We start from the raw sequence: 26,327 nt of genomic DNA, 5'->3' as shown, positions 1-26,327 counted from the left end.
TTACAAGTATACATAAATTTTATTTATAAATTTTTTGTCTTTAAAAAATGTTACATATAAAAAAACAACAGAAAAGTTGATTTTGACATAGAACATCTAACTATATGTGAATAATCCTTTAAGTATTTTTTTATCACAGAGAGCTCTTTTGTAAGTATAAAAATAATAGGACAAATGCTATAAATCAAGTAAATATAAGACAAAGTGAGACAAAAAAAAATATTGCATACAAAATTATGACTTGAAAACTGATTCAAACAGAACATATTTTACTAATTCAAAAGTTATAATTAAACTAAAAGAATCAACAAGAAATAAAAAGGATACTTCAGCAAATCATTTTAAAAGTACTTTCTTCACATAAACAGTCAAAATGAGTTATGGGACACTGAACTACCATACATCCCAGTGCATAAGTCGACTTTTTCAACCCCCAAAATTTTACAAAACTTAAGGAGTCTATTTATACACGGGTAATAAAGTTCAACAATCATTGATCATGAAATATCGATACATTATAAACAATGAAATAGCTATGAATTACTCTGAATCACTTTACCTCTTTCAAAATCTGTTTTTAATATGTTTAATACAATTAATTTTGCATTTTCTCTTATTTTAATTATTTATAAAAATTTTTTAGAAACAACACTAATTGTATTCAGATCAAAAAATAAGAATAAGGAAACTTAAGAAAATTTATTCAAGAGCATTTTAAAAAATATAACACAATGAAAACTTTTAAAACAAACCATAAAGCTACAAATATAAATCTTCGAGAACATCATATGTGTTGAATTTGATAACTTTAGCAGTGTCGTCTTATGGATTCTATTTCATTCTTATCTGCAAAATGGTCTTCACAAAATTCAAAATCCCACAGTTTTTAAAAGATTTTACAATAAAATAGAATTTTTTATGTTTGTTTTTTCAGTGGTCGACAATTCACTCGACATACCAGAAATTCTTTAACTAGTAATCAAAAAGAAAAGGGTTGACTTATACACTGGAATATACAATATTCACTTTTGCTTTATGTTTTTAGAAATTCAAGCTCCAGAAGAAAAAATTGAATTTAAAATACTTTAAAAAAAATTTTAAAAGTGTGTTTGAGATTAGTATGTGCGATTTTAAAAAAAAAATAGAGAATAAGTTATGATAAAAATTCTGTATTATCACTCCATTTACTTAACAGTCATCATGCATAAATATTAATTATTCATATAGCTATGAACTAAACTAAACATTACAATAAAATATGTCAAACTTGATTTTTCACCAACTTAAAAATGCTAGTTACCTTATTAAAAAACCACACACAAACAAAAAGAAGAGTCTTTCAAATTAATTAAGAGAATAATCACAAAATATTTTGAACATCTTCAAAGATATCAACAAAATTCAAAGGGAAAACAGACAAAAAAAAGTCTAAACAAAGTACTAGAACTATTTAATTGGTATGCATTTAATAAGTAACTCATTAAAAAATGCTGAAGCATTTAACTATTTTAAATTTAATAAGTTAAAATCAAAGAAAAGTCTACAAAAGTAAAAACATTTTTCACTACCTAATTTTCATTTTACTTTTGTGGCAGGCTAAAAGACCATTGTTAGATGATGGGACATATTTTCAGTCTATCAAAACTAAAGGTTTCAGAAATCTTATTATTTTGATTTGATTAAGAAATAAATATTAGGAAAAATAATAATTTAATTTATTCATCTTGAATTATCATTAAGAAAAGAAAACAAGCTTCCTTACAAATTATTGCACCTCAAATAAGATTTGTTTTCAAAATAAAAAAAACATGAAAGTATAATTCAAATAACTTAAGCAAACAATTGAGTTTCATTTTTCATAAATCTGACTCCCAGCACAAGATCTTAAAATAATAATAATAAAAAAACTATAACAACAATCGTAAGACAGTTTTGAACATAAAAACCCAAATTTCAAATGGATGCTTCTCTTTAAAGTATGTTAATAAATAGAGAAACAGTGCACAGGGAAGAAACATTATGTTCATCGGTGAATGCACCTGAGGGTTAAAACATATCATAATAAGATCACAAAAACTGCTTAATAAAATGGAGAAACTTCACACTTCAAATCAACAGATCAAAATAGTACTTTGATAAAATATTTTGAGTACAAAAAAATTAATAATAGCTTTAACTATAATTATTTCATAATAGTAGTTTGAAATATACAAACTACTTATGTAAAGAAGAATTCTAACATGGTTAATGTGTCAAGAAATTTAATTTTTTAAAGCTCAATATTAACAAAATACAAAATTTTGATTAGCAACCTAATTCAATTTTCACACAAATTATTAGCACTACTATGCTTGTCCCAAACAGCATTGAACTCCTCTTCAAGTATTTCAGCTCCCCTTTTTCTAGTTAATCCTGTTTCATCCAAACTCAACTCACACATTTGCATGTCATCTTTACCTAGAATTAATAATAGATGTAGAAAATATATAAATAAATAATACAGAAGAATAGAAAATAACAAGTTTCTAAACATTCTCCAAATTACTGACAAAAAATACCTGCAATAAGTTGTATAGGAGGTTTGTCAGGATGTAGTTCCATTTGACGTGCAATCCACTGACCATGAAAGTGTGCATACCACCACCCTTTCTGGGGGGAATTTTGTCTCACAAATGGAATACGAAAATATCTATGTGTAGCAGTAGAATTTAGAGATGAATTACGCTTAGGAGGCATTGGTGGTACAGCTTTAGCTATAACATAAAGCATTTTTTTTTAAAATTTATCATCAGAATATATAAAAAGAATATATTAAATATATATATAAAAGCTATTTCTAACAAAGAGGAAAAAGAATTTTTTTTTCTACAAAAAACTTAAAATGTACAAGATTTAGGTTACTAAAGTTTTTCATTTTGAAGTAAATAAAAAACGTTCCAAAAGCATACTGCTCAATTATTTGTTTTGCAAATAAAAAATTACAAATATTTATGTACTTTACTGAAATATTATTGAAAAAAACTCAGTAATATAATTAAACAAATAAGATTAGTTCTGCAAGTATTTTTATATAAATAATTATTTTGCTTGATAAAAACTAGTATAGTTTTTAAATGGATTATTTTAAAGCTTTCGTATTTTTTATAAATTTTTTTAAGTCCATGCCTCGTTGTTAATGATAACGTCAATTCAATAAAAATTCACTCTAGTATGCTTTACATAAAACTATCTGAATCATTAGTTAACAAATTTAGAAAGAAAATTCATATTTACCAGACTGCATTATGGAATCTGGCACACGGTTTTGACTTGGCCCTCCTTTTTGCATATTTTTTACTTTCCAGTTTTGATAATTCTTTAATCTGCGATGAAATTCTTCTCTACAAGCTTGAAGAAGTTCTAAGTCTAAATAAAATAAAAAAATAATATGATTTTATATTTAAATAAAGATAAACTGATAAGAAGACAATAAATCTGAAATCAATAACAAGTTTTTTGAGTGGCAGAATTCATTAAAGCAAATATATTTTGCCATACACAGCAAGGGTGATACTAATGCTAAACAATAGTCATAAGCCTTAAATGTGGTCATTTCTTCAGTAAAAATTATTTTTCACAACGACAATTTTAAATTAAACATGTTAATCAATTAAAATAGTCAAATTAGAAGGAAAATCTGTGAAGTAGAAAAAAAACTTATAACTGCACTTTTTATAATTTTAAAAACAAAATTTCACTTAATCAAAAATAAATGAAAAAGTAAAACTTCAGAAATTGTTTCAATTAAAGAAAAATTTTAAAAAGAAAAAACTCACCAATTGATGTATTAATTGTATCTCTAATTTCAGAATACTTCCACTTGGATAAATCATATTTCTTAGAGGCAAGCTGTTCTTGTTGTTGCATTACATATGCAGACCTGCAATGTCAATATGCAGATCAGAAATTTGAGAGAAGAATTTCTAAGTACATTTCCTACTTTTACCAAGATTCAAATTTAAACAAACTTGAAAATACATTAAAAATTATACCAACATATCAAACATTCCTTCATAGATTTAAATATTCTACTAGCTAAATCAAACATTCATTTAATAAGTTAGATAGAAGCAAAGCTAATTGCAAAATATTTAGCTTCTATTTTCATTTTTGGGTTCATTCTATTAATCGGGTATTGGTTTTTATTACTACTTTTATCATGCATTTAAACTTTTTTCATTCGTTTTTTATAATCTTAGTTTTATCACCTGTTATCTTTGTTAACACAATAAATAATGAACCCAGAAAACTTCTATATTACTGCAATCAATAGTGCTTAAAAAGTACCACACATTAGAAAACTACTAGAATGCCTTGCATGCAAAATTTTGAACTCCATAGCACTAAAATAGAATCTGTGAATAATTTGGTAAAGCACAATATCCCAATTATTATGTTACATTCTAAAATCCTATGATCAACAGAGGAAATAACTAAGACATTAGTCTGATCTTTAATGTGTTAGTAGATTTTACAATGCTGCACAGGTGAGTCTTACATCAACAACATTTTTGGTGATGATGCTTGCTTTGGTATTAACTGGGTGAACTTGAGTAAACAAAACATTTTAAAATTCAAAATAACCATAAATTTTAATTAATCATAGATCCAAATTTTCATTGGCAGGAAGAAACATATTTTAGTACTCTAAAATTCCTAAAAAAAAATTTAATATTACACTTTTTATCTTTCAGTAAAAACTCAATTAATAATCTCAATTAATAAGAATGGCAAAGATCATTTACAATACTATAGCATGTTACTATAGTGGTTTAGGAAAACGAGCATACGTATAAATTCAGGGACCAAGCAGCGGAAAATTTTCGTTGCTCAAGCTCCCCTCCAGATAGGCTAAAGCTCCACTAAGGCTCTGGCAGTTTTACTGTATGTATCTGCAAGCTTTTGAGTTTTAGATTTTAATTTGAAATTTTTATTATAAAATTGAGCATCAAAGAATAATAATTATCCGCTCGCACAGAAAATACAAATTTAATTCACAGTTGAGTTATTTGTTCAATCTTAAGAAAAGGATTGAATTTAATAAATCCTCCTTCATATCGTAGTAAATATATTTTAATGCCGAAAATAATATTGCTATACCAAATTGGCTAACAGACGATACAATTACAATGTGGAAGGGCTCTTGAATGTTTGTAGGATACAATGAAATTGCTGGAGTCTTGGAGCTTGGAAAAATTTAGAGCCCCAGATCCAGGGAAATCACAGCTCTGGAGTGCTCCAGCTCCAAGTCCCTGTATAGGTTGAAGTAAAATTTACCTAGGTAATCTAGGTGGAGTCACAACTTCATCAGGAATCCCATTCATATCTTGAGCTAATCTCAAAGCAAGTTCATGATCACTGTGTTCTTGTAGTTGCCTAAAGGAAAGTTCACAAAAATTTTAGTTAAAAACTGAATAAGAAGCTTATTTATGCTCTACAGTAATTGAAATTAGCAATTTTTTGTGGCAACTATAGTTTTTAAGCTATAGGCTATAATTTTTTTTTTGAAAACATAGTAAAAAGACTGATCTGTACTTAAGAGTATTTATTAAATTAACTGTATTTATTAAATTAATCTATAAAATATTAAATCTTATAAAAATATATGAACTTATAACGAATTTTGTGATTAAGTTAGATAATATTAAATATTTGAATATCCACTTTTTTGAAATCATTAAACTAATTTATAACTTATTATAAATTCTCTCAAAAATAACACAGTATAAAAAAGATATTTATAATTGTACCTGATATGTATGCCATGTAATTAGTTATACTTTTGATTTTTAACTTTATGAAAGTTTACAAATGTTCAGCATACGAAACAAAGTTGTATTTCTACAGAAAGGAATCAATTTTAGTGTCTAAAACCTTTTTAGCTAAATAATTAAATTTAAGAATAAAATCACTAAAATCAGTATACTTTAAAAAGTAACACTAAATAATATTCTAAATAAAAGCAGAAATAAATATGAGTTCTTAAATATATAAACATTCAAATTTTTTTAACTTATAAAGTATTGGTAATTTTGAGTAACCTTGAGTAATTCTGAGGAATTGTCTAAAAAATAAAAGCTTATTTTACAGATCCTAAGTGCTTTGAAAAGAATAACTCTTAACTATAAATGAAGGGGTAAAAGTTAGAATATTGTTTACTTTTTCATCTCATCTTCTTCCCGCAGAAGTAGTTCAGCCCTGAAAGCTTCCTACATTTCAAAAATAAGAAAAATTTAAAAGAAAAAATTGATTGAACAAAAATACAAGACAGAGATATTTGCGAAGATATTATACAGAAAATAATAAATAGACAGAAAACTCTCAATTATCTTCAGAAACTGAATGGCATTGCTACAGTAAATAAATGAATTTTATAGAATAATGAAAAAGAAAACCTCTTTAAAATTGATAATGCTGCTTTGTCTTTTACTGAGTTCTTTTGAGTTTTAAACACAAGACTATAATCATGTAATCACTTAAATTTATGCATGCAATCTGTTGATTCAAAAGAGTACAAGAGTGTTAAGAACCCCATAAATTGATGCAAGAATTGTGAGCATACGAACAATTTAATGTAGGAGGAATAATGTAGTATACAAAAAGGGTGGACAAAATTAGCATGCAAGATTTATTTCTAATCAAAACTTATGACACTTTGATGTTGTTCCACTTTATATAACATTGTTATAAATAAAGTGGCATTGTTGTATATAAAGTAAGTATATTTGTAGACATTACTGCAACCTAACAGAATACTTATTGCCAAACAGCAAAAGAGTCTAATAATAATAAATTTTTTTTAATGCATTAAAAATTATGTGTAATATACATTTATGTTTTGAAACCCTAGAAGCGCTACATGAAAATTAAAAAGCAATCTTTTGATTTATTCCCTCAAGCATTTTTAAAAGGTGGATTGATTTATTATAGACTGTGAAATCTTAATTCACTTTAACATCTTAAATATCAAATTTTCAGCTGTTGCAATATTTTCTACAAGAAATGATATAATGAACAATTTCCTCAATTTTACTAAAAAAACTTACAAATCTCAGTTTTAAATAATGTTTTAATAATGTATATTTACTATATTATGTAACACTTTAGCACATTAAGAAAGAAAATATAGACATCATTAAATTAGTTTTAGCTGCTAAATAAAAAAAAACTATTTATTTTACTAACAGCTTGTTTTTGGTTTGCTTTTTCTTCTTCAATCCTTAATTGCTCTTCAAGTTTCCTCTGCAGCTCTAACTCTACTTTCCTAAAATTTAAAAATAAACTAATAAGCATTAGCTCAAAATTAGAGGATCAACTTTTAAACATTTATTAAATGAATAATTTATATAATAATAATTGAAGAAAACAAAGGAATGGTTGATTCAACTTTCATATGATAAGAAATTTCTTGCCACCCACAATAAAAAGGTTGAGAGATTTACTTGGTTCTGAAACAGTTTCAATTTAAAATTTACTATTTAAAAATTGGAAAGAAAGGCTATGATGCTTAAAATTAAAAATAAATTGCTACAAATTACATATGAGTCCACAATTTCAACAAAAAAATACAAAACATAACGAAAATAAATACTTAACGCACCTTCGTTTCATATCTTCTTCCTCTATTTTCCTCTTATTTTCTTCCTCTTTCTGTAAACGCTCTTGCTCCATTTCTTTCTGTATTTTTCTAATCCGCTCTTGTTCCTCTTCAATTTTTTGTTGATCAAGTTTCTTATGCAACATCACCAATATTCCATCAACATCATTTACAAAAGTTGCATATTCTTTTTCAAGTTTCTCAGCACTTGTATGATTAACCTACAAAATAAAATACAGTAAAAATCAAAAATTGCATCTGTTGCAACACTTTTAATTTGTTAAATTGAAAATAAACTTACTCTAGCATTTGTCATACTATTCTGCATAGCATTATAAAGATGCTTTATTTTTTGAGCTGTTTCTTCTTTTCCACCCTTTAACTGATTCACAGTTTCAGTCATAGATTCTAACCTTTTAACCAGTTTTCTCATTTTGTAATTATGCATATATCTAGAAAGGACAAATTATAAGATAATAAAGAGTAAAAACAATGATTCAATGATTAATATTTAATTGAAGAAAATTATCCTAATTTAAGAAAAGACTATATTAATAACTTTAAATTAAATACATGTTAAAAATTGTAAGTACTTAATGCAAAACTAAATAACATGAGGAGTGAAATACAGCACAGCTAATTAGAAATTTTGTATCAAAATTTCATTAGTCTTTGAAATAACTAAAGATAAAAGATTATATAAAAAAGCAACTTTAACATGCTATAAAAATTTTGATTTTGTGTAATTAAGTATAAATTTCTTTGCCTAACAAATACATTATTGGATATGCTGTTACTTTTTTTGTAGTTTTTTTTCTCAACAAAAAAAAACAAGAAATAAGCTATGTTCCCATATTTTTACATGCAATCTTCAAAATAAATAAAAATCTGAAAATACATAAATTTTTAATAATTTAAAATATACTTAGCAATAAAAAATATATACATAAATTGCCTAAATTAAAGTGTTACTGGCTTTTTGACCCATGGATGTCTTCAACAAAAATTTCAATTTGGAAAAGAACAAAGAATGGGGGGAAGTGCAGATATTATTATAGGCTACCAATATTTTACAAATTTTCGAAATCCTGTCCAAAGGAACATGCAAGGTACACATGTCAGTAGTTATCTGTACCTCGGAAATCATTGCAATACAATAGCTCAGTTGGTGCGACAGTTGACAGTTATTGTCAATCACAGCTTTCCTCTTAAATAAGATAACTATATTGAGCAGGAAAGAAAAGGTAAGAGGAAATTAAACAGAGACATCACTACAGGCCAATAGTCTTGGCTTCCAAATTTAACCAAAGTAGATAAATAAGCTATATGAATTTAACAAAACACAGATTTAACATTTGAAATAGAAGAAATCAGACAAAATGCAATCTTTTTTTTAAAAAAAATAAGATTTTGGTAATAAAATATAATTACAAAATGGAATATTTAAGTTTTCTAATTTTAACCTGCCATAATGATTGTTTTTCTAAACAAATCTAGAATTAAGCAGTCTATTAGTTAGTTTATAATGAAAAGATAAAAGCATCTCAAAAGGATAAAATAAACTAAAATTTGTAAACACTTGAGAAACAAAACATTTGATACCTGGGTCGATACTTCTGACGGGTGAAATGCATGCGCACGTTCTTCTGAATCACAAGGAGATGATCTTTTCGGTATAGAATTTTATTTTTCACTAAAAAAATTAAATCATAAACAATTACCACTAAAAAACATTTTTCAGACAGTCAAATTGTTTTAAATAAAATTAACACTTTTGTAGCACAACTACTACAGAATCAGAGAACTTTGTCAAACACATTCAATTAATCCTAAGACTCTACAAATTAATTTGAGAAAAAAACAGAGATTAAGATGCAATTGAAAAGCTTTCACCACAGGAAATAATAATAATATGACAAGTGAGTTCCATAAACAAATATGCTGCTATATTATGAAAAATTAAGCTGATTATATTTTTGAGCACTAAGGTTTACTGCCATAATTTTTTGGTAGATTTATCACATTGCTCTAAGATAAAAAATAAAAAATTGTGTCTTTAAAGTTAGTTTGGTGTAAGAGATATTTTCATTCTGTATTATTTTACAATTGAAGTGAAGCAATATTTAATTACTAAGTGATACACCTTTATTTTAAAAAAAAATTCTATGTAAAAAAATAATTTCATAGCAAACTGCTTTACATACTTTTTCAAATAGTATTTAAATGATAGTAATGATTAAATGAGTTAAGAAAAAATTCTGTTCAACTTTTANCACCTTTATTTTAAAAAAAAATTATATGTAAAAAAATAGAGTTTAATTTTTTGTTGACTTATAGAATTTTAACTATTTAAAAAAATAATTTCATAGCAAACTGCTTTACATACTTTTTCAAATAGTATTTAAATGATAGTAATGATTAAATGAGTTAAGAAAAAATTCTGTTCAACTTTTAAAATAAATTCAACTTATGATACAATTCAAACAAATTAACAAACATTAGCTAAGTAGATAGGATAGTAGGACTAGCTAGAACTTAGTCCTACTATCCTATCTAAATCAACATTAGCTAAGACCTTGGTGACAGACAGAATAAATCCTGATAAGTCTATAGATTTTAGATAGCTAAACAAAAATAAGAAGCAACAAAACTAACATTAGGCGTAGACATGTTTACTTTTAGGTAATACTTACGTTTTATAACAGCTAGGGATCCCCAGATTGCTTTTCTCCATCTAGACTGTATCAACCACTTCTTCACTTTCTTAATTAAGCTTGCCAAATTTTCTGGATCAGATTTCATAATCTGATCAAACTCAGCAAACTTTCCTGGTCTGAAGAATACTTTATTTACACCAAAGCAAAAATCTTTCTCATCTAACCCCAGTGCTCTGAAGAGAGACTGCAATACAATATAATTTAATATAATTAACAATATAATATTATGATGCAGCAATAAATTTTTATTTTTTCTTTAAAAGATAACAGCAAAACTTGTGATAATAAAAAATATTAAACCATTAGGATATTTATTATGACAAAAAAATAACGGATGTCACAATTAAATAGAGTAATTAAAATAATTGTGAGCAACTAAATTTTAGAATTATAACATATATATATTAATGTGATTGCATCAGTACCAAAAGATTTTAATACCACTAACAGCACTCACTAACAGAATGTCTACTTCCCTTAGGTGGAAAAAAGTATTTGGACACTGTTTCACAGCATTGCCTGTATAAAGAGTAGGATTTTATTTAAAAAAAATTAAAGTAACTTTAAAACGTTAAAATTTCAATTACAAATCATAATTGCGAACTTTAATTCAAGTTTAACACTAACAAGGTTAAAGTTAAGCAAATTAAAAAAACTTATCTTCAAATTAAAGTACCATATCGTTATGCTAAAGAGAGTGAAAATACTCTGCTATTTTTCATTTTAAACAGAATAATAAACAACGCAAACATTTTTTTATTTTCATTCAAATGAAATATTTACATCAAAATACAATCTCTGACTAAAGGGCTTTATCAGACTTTTAGTACATTTTGATAATTGTCTTAATAGTTTGGATTTAAATATCCTATGGTCATGAATCTGAAAACTGATGAAATTTCAATATCTTACATAAATGATTTTGTTAATGAAACTTCTATGATAATAAGCAACTGATTTCAATAACCAACAAATTTACTGACTGGCATGCACCATACTAGAAAACCATCATAAATAATAAAAAGTCAATTACAGAAAAATTTCATAACAATCAGAATTTTGAAAACTGGTTTCTTACCTTGCAAAATAAACGATGGTCCAATCGAGCTAGATCAGGAGGTAAGCTCTTTTTGTACATATCATATAATTCTGAAAATTGTGCTCTTGATGGATACCCCTGCTGCATTAGTTGCAAAACAGATGTCATACCTAATATAAATAAATTTAGTGAATATTACGAAGTACGAAAAATTAGTTATTAGAATTTACAAAGCAAAAATTATATTTCACCTGAGCAACGAAGTTGTACAAGAATCTGATTTCCTTCAAAACAATGATCAACCATTTTGAAATTAGGTTTTATACATCTCACAAAATGAGTTCCAGTATTTCTCAGTTTTGTCATTAATTCATTAAGTTGGCTTCTGAATTTACTGCTAACACTGTTGAAGTTTAATTTTCCTTTGGTATTCTGAGAAGATGATTCACTTTTAAATAAATTCTGAATAAAGTTGTTTTCAGACTCCAATATTACACTTTCTAATGATGCATGGAGGGCATCATTATTTTTTTCAAGAAAAGAAACCTAAAAAAATACATGAATTACTGAGAAAAACAGAAAAGAAAAATCTAGATTTAATCCTCAAACATAAACTCAGAACTTAAAATTTATTATTATCATATGGCTGTTTTCTATTACAAAATTATGGCTGGCCAAAGTCAGAAATAAAATATTTATTTACAAAATTAACTATTAAGTAGAGACAATATTAATTCTCTTGAAAATAATGAAACTATTTATTTTTTAAAATATAGAAATGACATAATACAGGCTTCATAGTAAGATAAAGAAAAAATCAGGACATTTTTCATTAAAATCAGGAAGTTTTTTAGAACAGTAGATGTATACCAGACAAACTAAAACTTCTAAAAAAGACAAACTAAAAAAATTTTCATTTGCTCTACTAATAACAAAAGAAAATATGCCATTTTTAATTAGAGATATACTTTGTTTAAAACAGAAATTTTTAACAGTTTCCAATACAATTGTAATAATGGAGAATTGAACATCTCATAATAAATTGAGATCAATATATATAGAAAGTTTTCATAAAACAGGTCTTTTAAAAAATAATCGGTATCAATTGGTTAATATTCCCTTGTACCAAAATTTATCTAAATTCATAATCTAGCTCAAGACTTCCTTAATCAAATAATTTTAAAGTACAGTTTCAATAATCTTGAATCTAAAACACAGTAAATTTAAAGCTAAAGATTTTTGCACTTAAATAATTTAGTATATGATCCCTTGACTCAACATTAAAAATTCTATACAATTACTGTATTGTTGATTAGGATCAATTATTTTCAAAATGAGTTGAAAAAGCAGAATCAATAATTGTGAAACTACTGAACTCCAACCAGCAAGATCTGTTGCTACATCTGCTAAATATTATAAATAAGCGTATAACCCATGAAAATTTGATAAGAAAATTTTAATCATAAAAATTTGATAATGTAAAATAGTTAAATTTTCTTTTTCGTAAAATAACTGAATTTCCGAAGAGTGTGAAATAGTAAGTCCTATGAGTAAGTCTATGTGTCTGAATCATTCATAATTAGTGAACAGTCACTAACTTTAAATTATCAATCTTTGCTATTCTTACAAGCATTATTAATTATAATAAAAAGATATTGGATCAAAAATCCAAGTCCTTCTACTTTTTTAAATGAATGATTTTTAAATCCACATTAATATTCCTAAAAAATAGAATGCGCTTTAGACACAAAATTCAAGAATATCAGGCTAAATATCAATACAAAAAGCTAAATATCAGTACAAAAAGCTAAATATCAGGACATATAAGGATAATATTAAATAATTTTCAAACATTATTTAAAATTGCAATGTGTTTCATCATTACTAAAAATGAGTATCAATGCACAATAACCATTAAAAAATAATTGTTTTAATATTTTTAAATAATATGGCCTATAATGAAAAAAGGGAATCTACAGTAATGAAGCTATTGTTTACAAATTTATGCATGTTATTTATATATAGAAAAAGGTTATCCTTTTGGCTCTCTTAGCCAAATATGAAAAGTTTGACCTTAAAAAAATGACTTAGCAACATTTTGCTTCAGGCAAATAGAAATTAAAGAAGATATGCTGCACTTGTCAGCATATAAATAAAAAAATGGAATGGTCACATCTTTCTCTTTTAAAATGTCAGATAGGGAACTTTATAAGGCAATATAAGAAAAAATGTTTAGAGATTTTGTTAAGAAGCATAAACTGACAAAGTTATTTTTAAATCTATATTTAAAAACCAGCTGTTGATTTATGTTAAATATTTGTTTACCCATTTCTAAGCCAATTGCCAAATTTTTTTTTAAAAAAATGAGTTAGAATAGAATGAAGTTTGATGTAGTTACTAAATAATGAAATTGATATTTTAATATGAACAAGATTTAGATTGGACAAAATTTCTTCTTATTTGACACAGTTCAGTACAGCTTATGACTCCAGTAAGTAGAAAGTTCTGTTGAAAACAATCTTGATAAAAATAGCAATTAAAGTATTGGAATATCACAATTTTTAATTATAATAAATATACTTACAGTTTCATAGCAAACAGCACCAGCAAAGTGGCGAATCAAGAATCCTTCATTATCTCTAATTTCCCTATGATACTTAAGCTTTGACTTTCTAGGAAAGTCTAAACGGAAATGGCCACTATTTTGATTATGAACCATACTTGTAAAATGAGTATGACTAGATTTAGGTAGTTTGCTTTCTTCATTCAATAGATCAAAAATACCAGATGCTTTATTTTCAAGAAGTTCTGAAATTGAAAAATAAAATTATGAAGCAAAATGATAAGAAAGTAACAATGTTAGTTGTATTATTTTTGTCAATGTAAATTTATCAGAAAAGGAGCTTTTTTTAATAAGTTAGCAAAGTTAATATTTGAAATGTTTTACAAGATCTTACTGTGCATAAGAGCGTTGTATGGCTAAAAAATTTTAGATGCTAAAAAAAATTTTTAATCAACTAAAATGGCAGGTTTTGTATTCAAGCAAGCAATATAGGATCTTAACATGACTTAATGTAAATGAAAAGTTTAGTGAAGCAGAAGATTAAGAAGATATTGAAAACACTCAAATGTCTGTATTTAAGAACATAGTATGATCCATTTTAAGTTATCATAAAATCTTGTTTTATTCAGCGAAATCTTAAAATTAATAGGTTCCCTTAGAAAAAAAAATTTCTGGAAGTAACTTTACTGATGTTCATACATTTTAAAGCAGATTCTCACAAATCACCAAAAGTATCATAGACGAATTCTTTCACTAAGTTTTTTAAGCATGACTAGCTATAATTATAAACCAACACTGCCACAATTTGATTTTTCTTCAACATTCTTTATTTACATAGTTGTTTTCAGATTTATGTTTTTTTTAAATAACCACTCATTACATACACACACATCTGACAGGATAGACACAGCAGTTTGAAATAAAATAACAGATTCATAAAATAGAAAGATAGATTCAAATGAAAGCATCTTCCTCAAAAGAATACTGGAATGCTGTACTCGTGCATTCTAGTGCCAGTGCATACCTGATAATGAGTGACCAGGTGCAAATTTAGGTGAGATAAACGAAAAATTTTTGTAAAAAAAAAAGGATCTTTGACAAAAATGTAAGACAAAACAAGTTGCAACAGTTCTCTTACACATTATTCCAGTGGGAATATTTCACTATTAATACTACTTGTTTTTAATTTAATGTTTTCCCTAAATCTCGACTTTAACAAATAGGAAAAAATACAAGCAAAGTGGCTATTTAAGTTTTTAATATTTTATTGTGTTGACACCATGCTGAAACTGTAAATAGTGCCACTCTTTAATAAGTTAAAACTTTTAATTTGTGTTAAAACTTTTAATTTGTGATATAACTTTTAATAAGTTAAAACTTTTAATTTGTGATATAACTATTTATTTTTGGGATGTTTGAGTAACATGATACAGCCATTCACGAAGTTTGTTTAAAAATGCTTAGTTATTTTGGTTAGATGCTAGGCCACGTTTTTATACTAGTTGATCTAAAAGAGATGAAGAGTTGCTGTAGAATGAAGATGCAAGATAAGATTACATATTTTGAAGATTGGAGAGTGCACTGGTTATGATGAAAAAAGATGGTGGTTTGGACTACAGATTTCATCAATAGCCTATACTTTTAGTTATTTATTTACTATAGATAGAAATCACTATTTACTCCATCAAGTAAAAAAAGATTATCAAAATACTGTTTAATAAACATAAAACTTATACTACATATGTATTACTTTAGTTCGCGTTGATAAGATATACTTTTTTATATAATGTGATGTTTATTTGCCTACGTATGCAAATTGGCTACAGTTTACTCACTTAGTCAATTTTTTTAGGAAATCATTACAATTATATAATTATTACACAGGAAATCATTGCATCCACATCTTAAAACAAAATTTGTTTTAAAACCTCAACATAAATTCAAAACTCTGCTACACCTACTCCGTGCCATATTTTAATAACATTGGATTGAAAATTTAGACAAAAATTCTCGAAACCTTAGACTATCCACTTACCCTATTTATAAAAGTCTTGTTCCAAATTTTATTTAATATTACATTTTACAAGCTATAGAACTACTACTATACTTTACTAAGGACAATGAAAAATTGGTTTTATAGTTTTAAACTTTATTTTATCTCTATTGTGATGAAATATCAGTCATTTTTTTATTATTAAAATGTGAGAACAGAAAGGAAAAATGTGAGAACAGAAAGGAAAACATTTAAAAGAAGGGCATGCTTGCTAAGGCTTGATATTTTGTCACTCTGGATGCAATTTAATGAGTATACGCAATACTTTAACAATCTCTTTTTAAAAAATCTACTTTTGGGTGAATAATTTCTAATGTGTTTAAAAAAAACTTTTTTTATGTAAGCTAGAGAGAGAAATAATTTCCCCAAAGAAATGTTACCTTTCTATTTCGAAATATTTCCTTGTGACATCAATACCAAAAATAATAATCAATGAAAATCTTAAAAAAGATAAAACGTTTAACATACACAACATTGCTCCTGTGACAAAACAAAATAATAAAAAGAAACAAACATAAATATATTTATATGAAAAGCTATAAATTTAATCCAGATTTGATTGTTTTATTTTGCCTTAAACTCAAAGTGTTGTGCTATTTTGATGATATATACATGTTTGTAATCAATTAAAAAAAAAAGACTTTAATTATGATAAGAAAACAACCAAGACGCATACATTTAATAACATAACATAAAAAGCAATAACAATGTATAAAATTAACATAAGAATACTTAAAATACTTGCCTATACAATCTTGATTATCAATATAATCAATTTTTCGAACATTCAAATGTTCTCTTTCATAAAGTGCCTGTTCCTAAAAAGAAAAGAGGAACAATATGAATACAGTAAAATTTTGCTAGAAGAATATCTAGTATAACAATAACTCTCTCCACAACAATATTCAGCACTACAGATGAATTTATTAAATTTCATCTCTCAAAACTATACTCATTGTTGTAACTGACTTCTAAACCTGAAAAGAAAAACCATTTTCTTATTATATCAACTCATGCAATTTCTTTATTACTGATAAATGAAAGCTCATGTGTTTTTTTTTTTTCTTTTTTTTTTTTTCGTTTTTATTTGAATCAGGGTCTTTTTTAATACTAAAATCTAGTTTATAATACAAACTAATCACTCACAAACCAAAAGCTGCGTTTTCTTTCAAGGAAATTAACCCAACAACTAATTGTTTTAACCAGTTTTTGAGTTGTTTTTTTTTTTTTAAATTCTCTAAATATTATGGTGACTAAGGTTTTCTTTATTTTGTTACCTAATATAAAATGAAACCCCAAACATCCAGATCACTATAAGATTTTAAAAAATGCAAATAATGGGTATCTATAGAGTTTCAAGCAAATCAGTAGATATAGAGAATAGTAATCAGCTAACTGATGGGCAATAGAAAATATTGTACGACGTTAAAGTTTCATAGTCATTGAGGTACAATGAATGCTATCAGAAAAATTTCTAAAGAAATAACTATTTCAAGATATTTTATTATTTTAATCATTTTTAAATTTTAAAAAAATGACAGTGTATATACAATGAAACTGCACTATTTATCATTAACTAACAAATTGTTGAAAGACTTGGTGCAAAAAACTCCAAATCTTCAATTTGACTTAGATAACAGTCAACCAAATATCTGATCCTTTTTTCAGAATAATAAATAACTTATACTTGAAATTGCATACTTCAGAAATAGAATTAACACTTTGCTTTTACTACAGGATGATAAATAAAAAATTAAGTGACAAAAATTAGTACTTTTCCTAGAAGAGTTGTAAAATAAGAAGCATATTTTAACACTATTAATATAAAATATACCACAATCAGATCAAAAATTTGTAATCAATGATAATAAAAGAGAAATCTGATTTTTGACTTTGTTCCTGTTAACTTATTAATATGTAAGTAAGGTCTATGTAAGGTCTTAAAATGTTAGTAACTTTCACATGATTATTTAAAACTATTGTTATTCAACAAGTCTATATGTAAGTATGTTTTATTATCAGGAACTAGAGAGCAAAAAAAAAGTAATTATATATTATAAAAATTACACCGCAATGATTAGCAAAAAGTTATAACTGAGTTTAAATAGATAGTCATATCAATTTTCAACTCAGCTTTTACGTTTTCTCTAAAAAAAATTTAAAACATTACATTTCATGAAACACTTCAAAGATAATACAAGGGTTAATACTTACTTCTTTTAAAATGCGTTCATTAAAAAACTGTTGAAGTTTTTCATTACAGTAGTTAATGCAAAACTGTTCAAAGCTGTTTACTTGAAAGTACTCTAAAAAAAACATTTAAAAAAAGTTATGTAAAAAGCTAAACTACACAGAAATAAGTAATATGTTATTTGAATAAAATTACACAAGGTGAATAAAACACAAATAATTTTTTGCTTTTATTATGTTTTTAGCTTTATTATATAAAGCACAAAGTATACTCTTTTTCAATTTGGATTATATGTTATTTCTTTAGAGTAAGTATACGCCTTAACTCTGGCAGTCTTCTCTATGAAAAAAATGACTGTGAATCCAGCCAAAGCAACAAGAAATGGCAACAAAAGAATATGCATAATATTCTTTTCTGAAAAATTCTACTATGACAGTTTGTTAATGTTACTTTTGAATTTCTCTTTACACATGTTTAACATATGAGGCTACACAGGGAAGTCGACAGTACACATGGCCACAAATGAGTTTAATTGCATTGGTTCCCTAGATGCTGATTTATAACCTTCTACATTATTCTTCTAGCTTTGTTTCAATTATAAGAAATTATTCAGCACAAGCCTTAATAAAATTGTTCATTACTTAATGCATAATGATTTTCAATAATTATTTTCTGATTTTTAATAGTTACTTATCAACGCTTTGAAAAAAACTAAATAAAATTTGGAAAGGAATGATTGTTAAATATTATTCATAAAATGACTGTGTGAATCAAAAATAGGTATACCTTTGATAAATATGTGACTAAGCTCACTTATTAAATTAGTGATCTGAGTTGTGTGTTATTTTGATTCAATTTTGCTACGTTGCTAGTTCATTGGTGTGCGCTAAGCAATGCAATTTCGTGGACAAAACAAATTGTTTTGGAGAATAGAAGTTTGTGTTACATTAATTTAGGACTTGGGAACAAAAATATCTTTATTAAGCAGGCCTCAACGTTTGAAAATTATTTCATTCATAGCAAAAACTAAACAATATTGCAAAGGTTAAACAGAAAGTGTGGAATTAGTCTCCTAATAGAAAACAAAAAGTTACTTTAAATCAGCTAAGTTGATACTAATCAGTGATTTGTAAAGTATGTGCATGAAATTCAAGCTAAATATTCAAGAATATAATAAGAAAGGATTCTTAAAAAACACATGTTTCAAATGTCTACTTACTAAGTAAAATATAAATACACTGTTAATCAAAAACTAAGATAATAAGATGCCAAGGACAAAACCATAAATTTATGGAGTTTTCTGTGAACTCTTTAAAAGTGTAGCTTTTTGAATTTGCACTATGTAAATTTGTACTTTTTATAAATAAATATACCAAAATTATAACATTCTTGCATAATAGTATACAAAAAAAAACTCTAAACTACAAATAAAAAACTACAAGTTTAGTTGTGCAAAAGAGCATGTGAGAAAAGCAAAACTTATTTAATATATTAATTAATTTACCATGCATTAGTACAAAGTGAGAATGTCATTTACACAACTATGCTTTCATAACAGCTTGTAAAACAAAACATTCATAACATTATAAACTATTAATATTGAATACGGGTTTTCTCAGTAAGATTCAGTACTCACTCCTAGAGTGGTGAAACCGCAATATTTCTAATACAAATGCACATGGAAATTTGTCACATATTTACCATATTTGAATCCTTTAAATGTTTTCACCCAGACAATCATCAAGAACAAGAAATATACAACTCATCACAGTTAAAGAAATAAAGGAATAAATTAAACAATGAATATCAATGAACAGTAGACCTTGGGCAATGTATTTTTAATTGAGGAGAAGTCTTTGTGAAATGCGAGAGGACTTTTTTGAAATCAAATAACCTTTTGTAATCCCCATGCTTTGAATAAACGAGAAAAATTTAAGCTTTTTTCATAGCTTTTGGTAAATGCTGTGAATTTTTTGGCACAACCATAATTTAACTGCCACCTGTAGTGAATGATTTCATTGCAAATCTTGAGTTTACATCTATTTATATATATAAAAACAAATAGATATTACATTTTAAATTTTTTAAAGTCAGTAGAACTGTACTTAATTTAAAAGTACAGTTTTAAAGACTTACACATCTTACTAAACACATCTTTATAAATTTTTTTTTTTTAAATTTACAATCTTTGTTATTTTAAAATTGTGAGTGGTTAATGAAGTTTTTTTTTCTGGGTTACAAAGATCAACTGAATAAAAACAATCTAAGCACTCAATATAAATTTAATTTAGACTTTAGGAGAATTCAAGAAACTGATGGCTGTATAAAACTAAGTGCATAAAGAAAAATCTTTAACCAATTACACAGAAATATTCATGGCTGTTTAAGCTCTTTAATAGCCTGGACATCCTTGGTTAATTAAAAGCAGTTTAATTATTGAATTCTTGAAGAACTATCAGAAACTAGGACAATTTAAAAACAGAATTTTACTTGTTTACTTAAATGTCATAAAGTAAAAATGCTTTATGGGGTAATGGTAATAGTTCTCAAAATTATATATTTAAAAACATAATTTTACCTACCAAAACCAGCTATATCCAAAACACCAATATAATATGAAGATGAACTGAAAGGTATGCTTTTGTTGATGCAGTGAACTATATAATCAAACAATCTGGAATACAGTGCTTTAGCTAAAGCATCTCGAGCATTTTGAGCTTCATGAACTTTCAGTGGGACCCTACAGCAAATTGTTTTTAAAAAATGCATGCATAAAATCATAACTAAAATATCATGCAGTGAGAATAAAAGGTTCATTAGAGTACAAAAAAAACTGAATTAATTAAAATTAAGAAAATAAAACTATTATTACAACTTTCATTTATAAGATGAGTAAAACCATAAAATTATAAATAACTATTGACTACTACAGTTTAAACTGGAAAAAAAATTATTTGCATGTATTAAAAATTTATATTTTAACATACAGCTCATGCAAATGGAAATAAGTTAGTCACAAACAAAACAAAGGGGTTAATAAAAAATATTAAGAAAGTGCATTTTATGTTATTCATTATAGTAAAATGGATATGAGATCTTGTGATTTAGAAATAACTTTAACTCTGTTAGGTAATCATAATTTTACATATGTAATGTGAACTTTCAGAAAAAACAGCACTAAGTTGCACAAGAATATTTAAAATCAAAAAATTTTATTTGTGATCAAAAGAGCTATTTTGATGGACTAAGTGCTTAAGTTTTTAGTCAGTGGGATAATGTGAAAAATAATGGTCAAGGAACTATCAAATGTTTTTTATCCAAACATGCTCAAAATCTTTAATGTCTTTAAGTTATAAAAAAGTTAATGTCTTTAATTTATAATAAATTTTAAAAATAGATAGCAAAAGTAGATAACTTACGTTAAAATAGATAGTTAAATTAAAAATAGATAACTTACATTAAAATAGATAATTAGATTAAAAATAGATAACTTACATATAAATAGTTCCCTTTGCTCCTCCTTTACTTGTTTGCATCACTCGACTTAATAAACTTTGCTTGAGAAATTCAGAATCAACTTGTAACAGCGATCCAACAATGCGCAAGTTCTCAATAGCATTAGGTGCTAAACGACATCCCCCTTTACAGTCATCTGGATTATCTTCAAAAGCAACATTGCCTAGATGTAAAACTGATGCTACCACAGTGTAAATATTCAGCCGATCAGAATCTGTCAAACCTGTCAAAATTGAGTTATAAATTATATTAAAAGTCAGAAGAAATTCTAATGAATCAATTTTTTTCCTAAGAAAACTAGCAAATTTCTACAACAAAATGCATAGTGACAATTTTCAAAAAAACAATAGCCAAAATTTAAAAAAAAATCAAAATCTTACCCATATTATTTAGAGCTTTGTCTAATGTGCGGAAATTTAGAATATCATCCAGCATAGGGTCGTGTAGAGAGCCCTTTTGTTTCTGGTCACATGATTTAGAGTCCTGATTCAACAGCTTCTCAGTTTCTGATGATGTAAAATACTGGGTACAGCTCTTTTTTAAATACTTAAAAAAAAAGAATTTTTTATTTTATTAAGTAAAAATAATGTTATAAATTTCAAATGACAAATAAGAAACGTTATCACAAATAGTCAAAAATGTCACAAATTAATGTAATTTTAAAATATTATAAAAAGAATATTTATCATTAGGTAATCAACTTTTTATGAATAAGATATATCCATTTTATTGCAATAAGTAGTATAAATACTGTAGTAATTCTATGGAACAATGGTTGTCTCCAAACAAAGGAGCATTTTTTTGTGTCTTTCTCATTAGTGCTCTTTTTATCAAAGAATTTGAAAACTAGAATGAATTATTTATTGCATAATTACAAGCGTCTTTTCCAAAAAGAAAATTAAAGTCTAAAAATTAAGGTGTATACATATTTTGAAGATGCTTAATCAAACAGATATGGAATTTGAAAATAATAAATACTTTACCACAATTTTAATTTAAAATGTTAATAAAATAAGTTTACACACAACAACACATATAATACTGGTATTATGTTTTTGCAACAAAATATTGGAAAAAAATTAAAATAAATAATTGCAATAATTCTTGTGTTAATTCTAGTTTTTCCTTATAATAGAAAATACAACTACAAATGAATAATTGTTCTCACAAGATTAATAAGAGAAAAATAGTATTCAAAAATAAATAAAACTTACATGAAATTTATCAGGACTAGACAATTGCAATTTTTTCTTCATTTCAGCTGGGGCCCCAGCACATAGCTGGTAAAAGATGTGATAATTTCTTTCGCCATCATTTTGAGAACAAATTCTACTTTTCTCCAACAGGTAATGACTTATAAATCCACCAACAACAGAAAACTAAAAAAAAGGTATTTATTTAATTAAAAAGTCAAAGCCAACAGCTTATTTTTTCCATTTATTTAAATGTAAAAAGCAATTTACCTTGCTACTAAAATGTATTTCAATAAATTTGCCAAAACGAGAACTGTTATTGTTCCTCATGGTCTTGGCGTTGCCAAATGCTTCCAAAACTGGATTAGCTGTAATAATTCAAAAATTTTTATCATTTATTACATCCCACACAAATTATGTAATTGATAACTAATAATCAATTAAATATTTTAAACTCTTACCATCCAGTATTCTTTGCTCAATTGGTCCTGCATGGCAGCCCCAAGATTTACAAAGATAATGTAAGATATACTTGGTAGACTCAGTTTTGCCAGCTCCAGATTCCCCACTGACAATGATTGACTGGCTTGATTTCAATGCACGCATATCACGGAATGCTTTGTCAGCTAAGTGAAAATATATAAGATTCTCTTTAAAAAAAAGCATATATTGTCAGCTAAGTGAAAATATAAGATTCTCTTTCATATAATGCATATAATAATTATATCCCAAGGAACATTTATAATTTGATTATTCTAGTTAATGTCAAAGAGAAAAAGCTATGGACTATTGTTTTGAGTTTTGAAACTTTATCAAAGATTTATCACATTCTCAAACCTTCACTCAGATTTAATATATTCTTAGATAAATAACAATGTCTAAGATAAAGAAAAGAAAACTATGTAACAGTAAGATTTTTTTCTTCATAGAAACACAATAGCTAAAAGTTTATAACCAATATAAGTTTAAACACTTTTAAAATTGCCTTATTGGAATTTTTATTTGATGTTATATATTAATAAGACATCAAAAACATTGCCTTGTTTTAAATTTAGGTCAATAACTACAGCTATCTCTAGAGAATAGTTTACATGATCTTAAAAGGGATTTTTATGATTATTTTAAATTTTTCAAGGCACAAAATCTTTAAAAATTCATAAAAATGAATCTTACCTATAGCAAATACATGAGGTGGAAGTACTCCCAAACTTTTCCCTTCATATTGTGCAATAGTATTAGAAGAATACAAATTTTTGATCTCAAAATATGGGTTAACAGCAATAAGAATGTTGGCAACATAAGTCTAAGAAAAAGGAAATACCAAATTAATTGTGATAACCTACAAAAAAAAATCTGAGAATAAATGTATCATTTAATTTGGCAAGAGAAAACATTTTTGCAGCATTATCTACACTAGTTACATAAAAACATGAGCCAAATGATAACAATATATACAGCATTATTCTGATATTGCACTTAGTTTTTTTAATGCTCTCTTCTAACTCATATCAAGATGTTAGCAATAGAGGACACACTATTCAAATAAAAAATTTAATCAGAAGTCGGTAAAATATTACTTAAGCATATTTTTGGCAATTTTTTACTTTCCTCCCTCCTTGTCATAAATAAGCAAATTTCAACCCCCTTTCGTGCTTACGTATTACTATTGGTGTTGAGAACACTAAAAACAGTAAGTTAGAGAAATACAAAAGAAACTTGTGAGAAAAAAAAATTGAAATACATAAGGTTTATTTCTATCTTAAAATAAATAAAAAGAAAAGTTAAGAAACACAAATAGAAACAATTAGAACATATAATTGCTCCAAAACTAAAATAACTTCCTCTGTGCCAAAGCAGACAATGATAAAAAATAAAAAAAATTAAAAAAACAGCTGCAATATATATCTTGGAAAAAAAGTGAAATTCTTGTGCTAAATGAAGTGATGTGCTAATGTACTAAGTATAATAGCCCTGAAATGACTGTTTATAATATTAAATTCATTGTGCACTTCCAACTCTTTTCTGTATTACTTTCAATTTTATAAATACAAGAACGGGTACTTGTTATAACCAAATAATGAAGAGTAATCCAAAACTGTACTCTTCATCTATCTAATAAGTAACTTTAATGGCTGCCAAAACAATTAACTTTTTAATAATTTTATTAAGAAAAACATATTTATGTAAAAGTAGATGTATTCCATTCTTGGGAGAGGTGCTAATTGTTACTTAAGAATTTAAATGTTAACTATTGACAAATAATTTACTTACATAAATTTTATCTTTTTCATATCGAAGTCTTATGTTGTTAAGCAGAGTTGCTTCATTTAAATACATGAGACTGCCTGTAGAAATGGAGAAAAAAAAAAACATTTATTTTGAAGTAAAACATTAAATAATATGCAGGTAACAAAATGTTTCATACAATGTATAATTTTTAAGATAATATCAAAACAACAAAAAAATTAAAACAATTTTTCTATCAGTTATTTATTCCAGTTGATGAAAATTAATAAAGCTTAATTTTTAAAAAGTTGTAATCCCAAATAAATTTAATTACCTTAGTCACAACTGTAATTGTGTATTAGTTTGATACACAAAAATTTTTTTACAGAACTATTCTTTATCTTTCAACAACAAATTATCTTACTTATATTATTACTTCTCTAATTCTCACAATAATGAATAAGAAAATACCATGATTAAAATTCAATTAACATGTAAGTAGCTGCTATCCCTAAGCCATTTAGTAAACTTTCTCCTTAAAAAAAAATAATAAACCTCAAAAAGAAAAGTTTTATTTCATTTAATCTGTCATGTAGTTTTACAACTTAAGTGTTTTTACTGCAAAAAGAAGGAACTGCCACCAGGAAAATTGTTTTGAGGTTATCCACATATCCAGAAATAACCTATTTATAATGGGAAGACATTGGTGAACTCAATGAATGTCTTTCAATCGGGAAGTTCATACATATTACTTGTTCAATATTTTTTTATACTGCTTTAAAGATTCGGATAATAGCCATTTTAATGTTTATTTCCTTCTTCATGCTTTTGCTGATCAACACGTAAAAAAAGTCCATATTGATTCCCTTGGAGGTTTGCCTACTACAAAGTTTTCAATTAGTGTTGTCTTAAAAAAGTGACATTTTTATAATCATAGTAACCACTAGCGTACGAGTTTGGTGTCTAAAACATTTATTCTAGCAGCTGAGCAATAATTCTATCTTTATGTTTAAAATGTTTTTTGATTTTAGAATGCCAAAAGCTGTAAGATGTTTTGGAATTTATTTCTTAAACTAAGGTAAAAGCAGACAGCTTCAAGCATAAGAGCTAGCATATAGCTTAGACGAATCAAAAGATTTTGCTTGAAAGCTTTTGATTCGTCTATACAAGCCTATATTTAATATTTTATTAAA

At 26.1% G+C, this 26,327-nt stretch overlaps 1 protein-coding gene across 1 annotated transcript in view; it reads right to left on the bottom strand.

The window, feature by feature from the left end:
- Positions 1–26,327, bottom strand: part of LOC107445684 (Myosin heavy chain 95F jaguar) — a 33,157-nt gene continuing 6,830 nt past the window's right edge. Inside the window, exons 5-28 of the mRNA XM_016060155.3 lie at positions 25,180–25,253; positions 24,082–24,211; positions 23,370–23,534; positions 23,179–23,276; positions 22,930–23,094; positions 22,096–22,261; positions 21,695–21,938; positions 20,782–20,939; positions 18,223–18,314; positions 16,754–16,826; positions 13,977–14,200; positions 11,644–11,938; positions 11,432–11,562; positions 10,330–10,537; positions 9,239–9,329; positions 7,938–8,088; positions 7,640–7,857; positions 7,225–7,303; positions 6,199–6,248; positions 5,317–5,415; positions 3,816–3,919; positions 3,274–3,405; positions 2,559–2,753; positions 1–2,457 (exon numbers count right to left, since the gene is read on the bottom strand). Coding sequence (XP_015915641.2) covers positions 2,318–2,457; positions 2,559–2,753; positions 3,274–3,405; positions 3,816–3,919; positions 5,317–5,415; positions 6,199–6,248; positions 7,225–7,303; positions 7,640–7,857; positions 7,938–8,088; positions 9,239–9,329; positions 10,330–10,537; positions 11,432–11,562; positions 11,644–11,938; positions 13,977–14,200; positions 16,754–16,826; positions 18,223–18,314; positions 20,782–20,939; positions 21,695–21,938; positions 22,096–22,261; positions 22,930–23,094; positions 23,179–23,276; positions 23,370–23,534; positions 24,082–24,211; positions 25,180–25,253 — 3,482 coding nt within the window. The 3' untranslated portion in view covers positions 1–2,317. The remainder of the gene's footprint in view (positions 2,458–2,558; positions 2,754–3,273; positions 3,406–3,815; positions 3,920–5,316; positions 5,416–6,198; positions 6,249–7,224; positions 7,304–7,639; positions 7,858–7,937; positions 8,089–9,238; positions 9,330–10,329; positions 10,538–11,431; positions 11,563–11,643; positions 11,939–13,976; positions 14,201–16,753; positions 16,827–18,222; positions 18,315–20,781; positions 20,940–21,694; positions 21,939–22,095; positions 22,262–22,929; positions 23,095–23,178; positions 23,277–23,369; positions 23,535–24,081; positions 24,212–25,179; positions 25,254–26,327) is intronic.

Source organism: Parasteatoda tepidariorum, chromosome X2 (genome assembly GCF_043381705.1).
Source record: "Parasteatoda tepidariorum isolate YZ-2023 chromosome X2, CAS_Ptep_4.0, whole genome shotgun sequence".
Classification (NCBI taxonomy): domain Eukaryota; kingdom Metazoa; phylum Arthropoda; class Arachnida; order Araneae; family Theridiidae; genus Parasteatoda; species Parasteatoda tepidariorum.
This window is presented reverse-complemented; position numbering and strand designations above follow the sequence as displayed.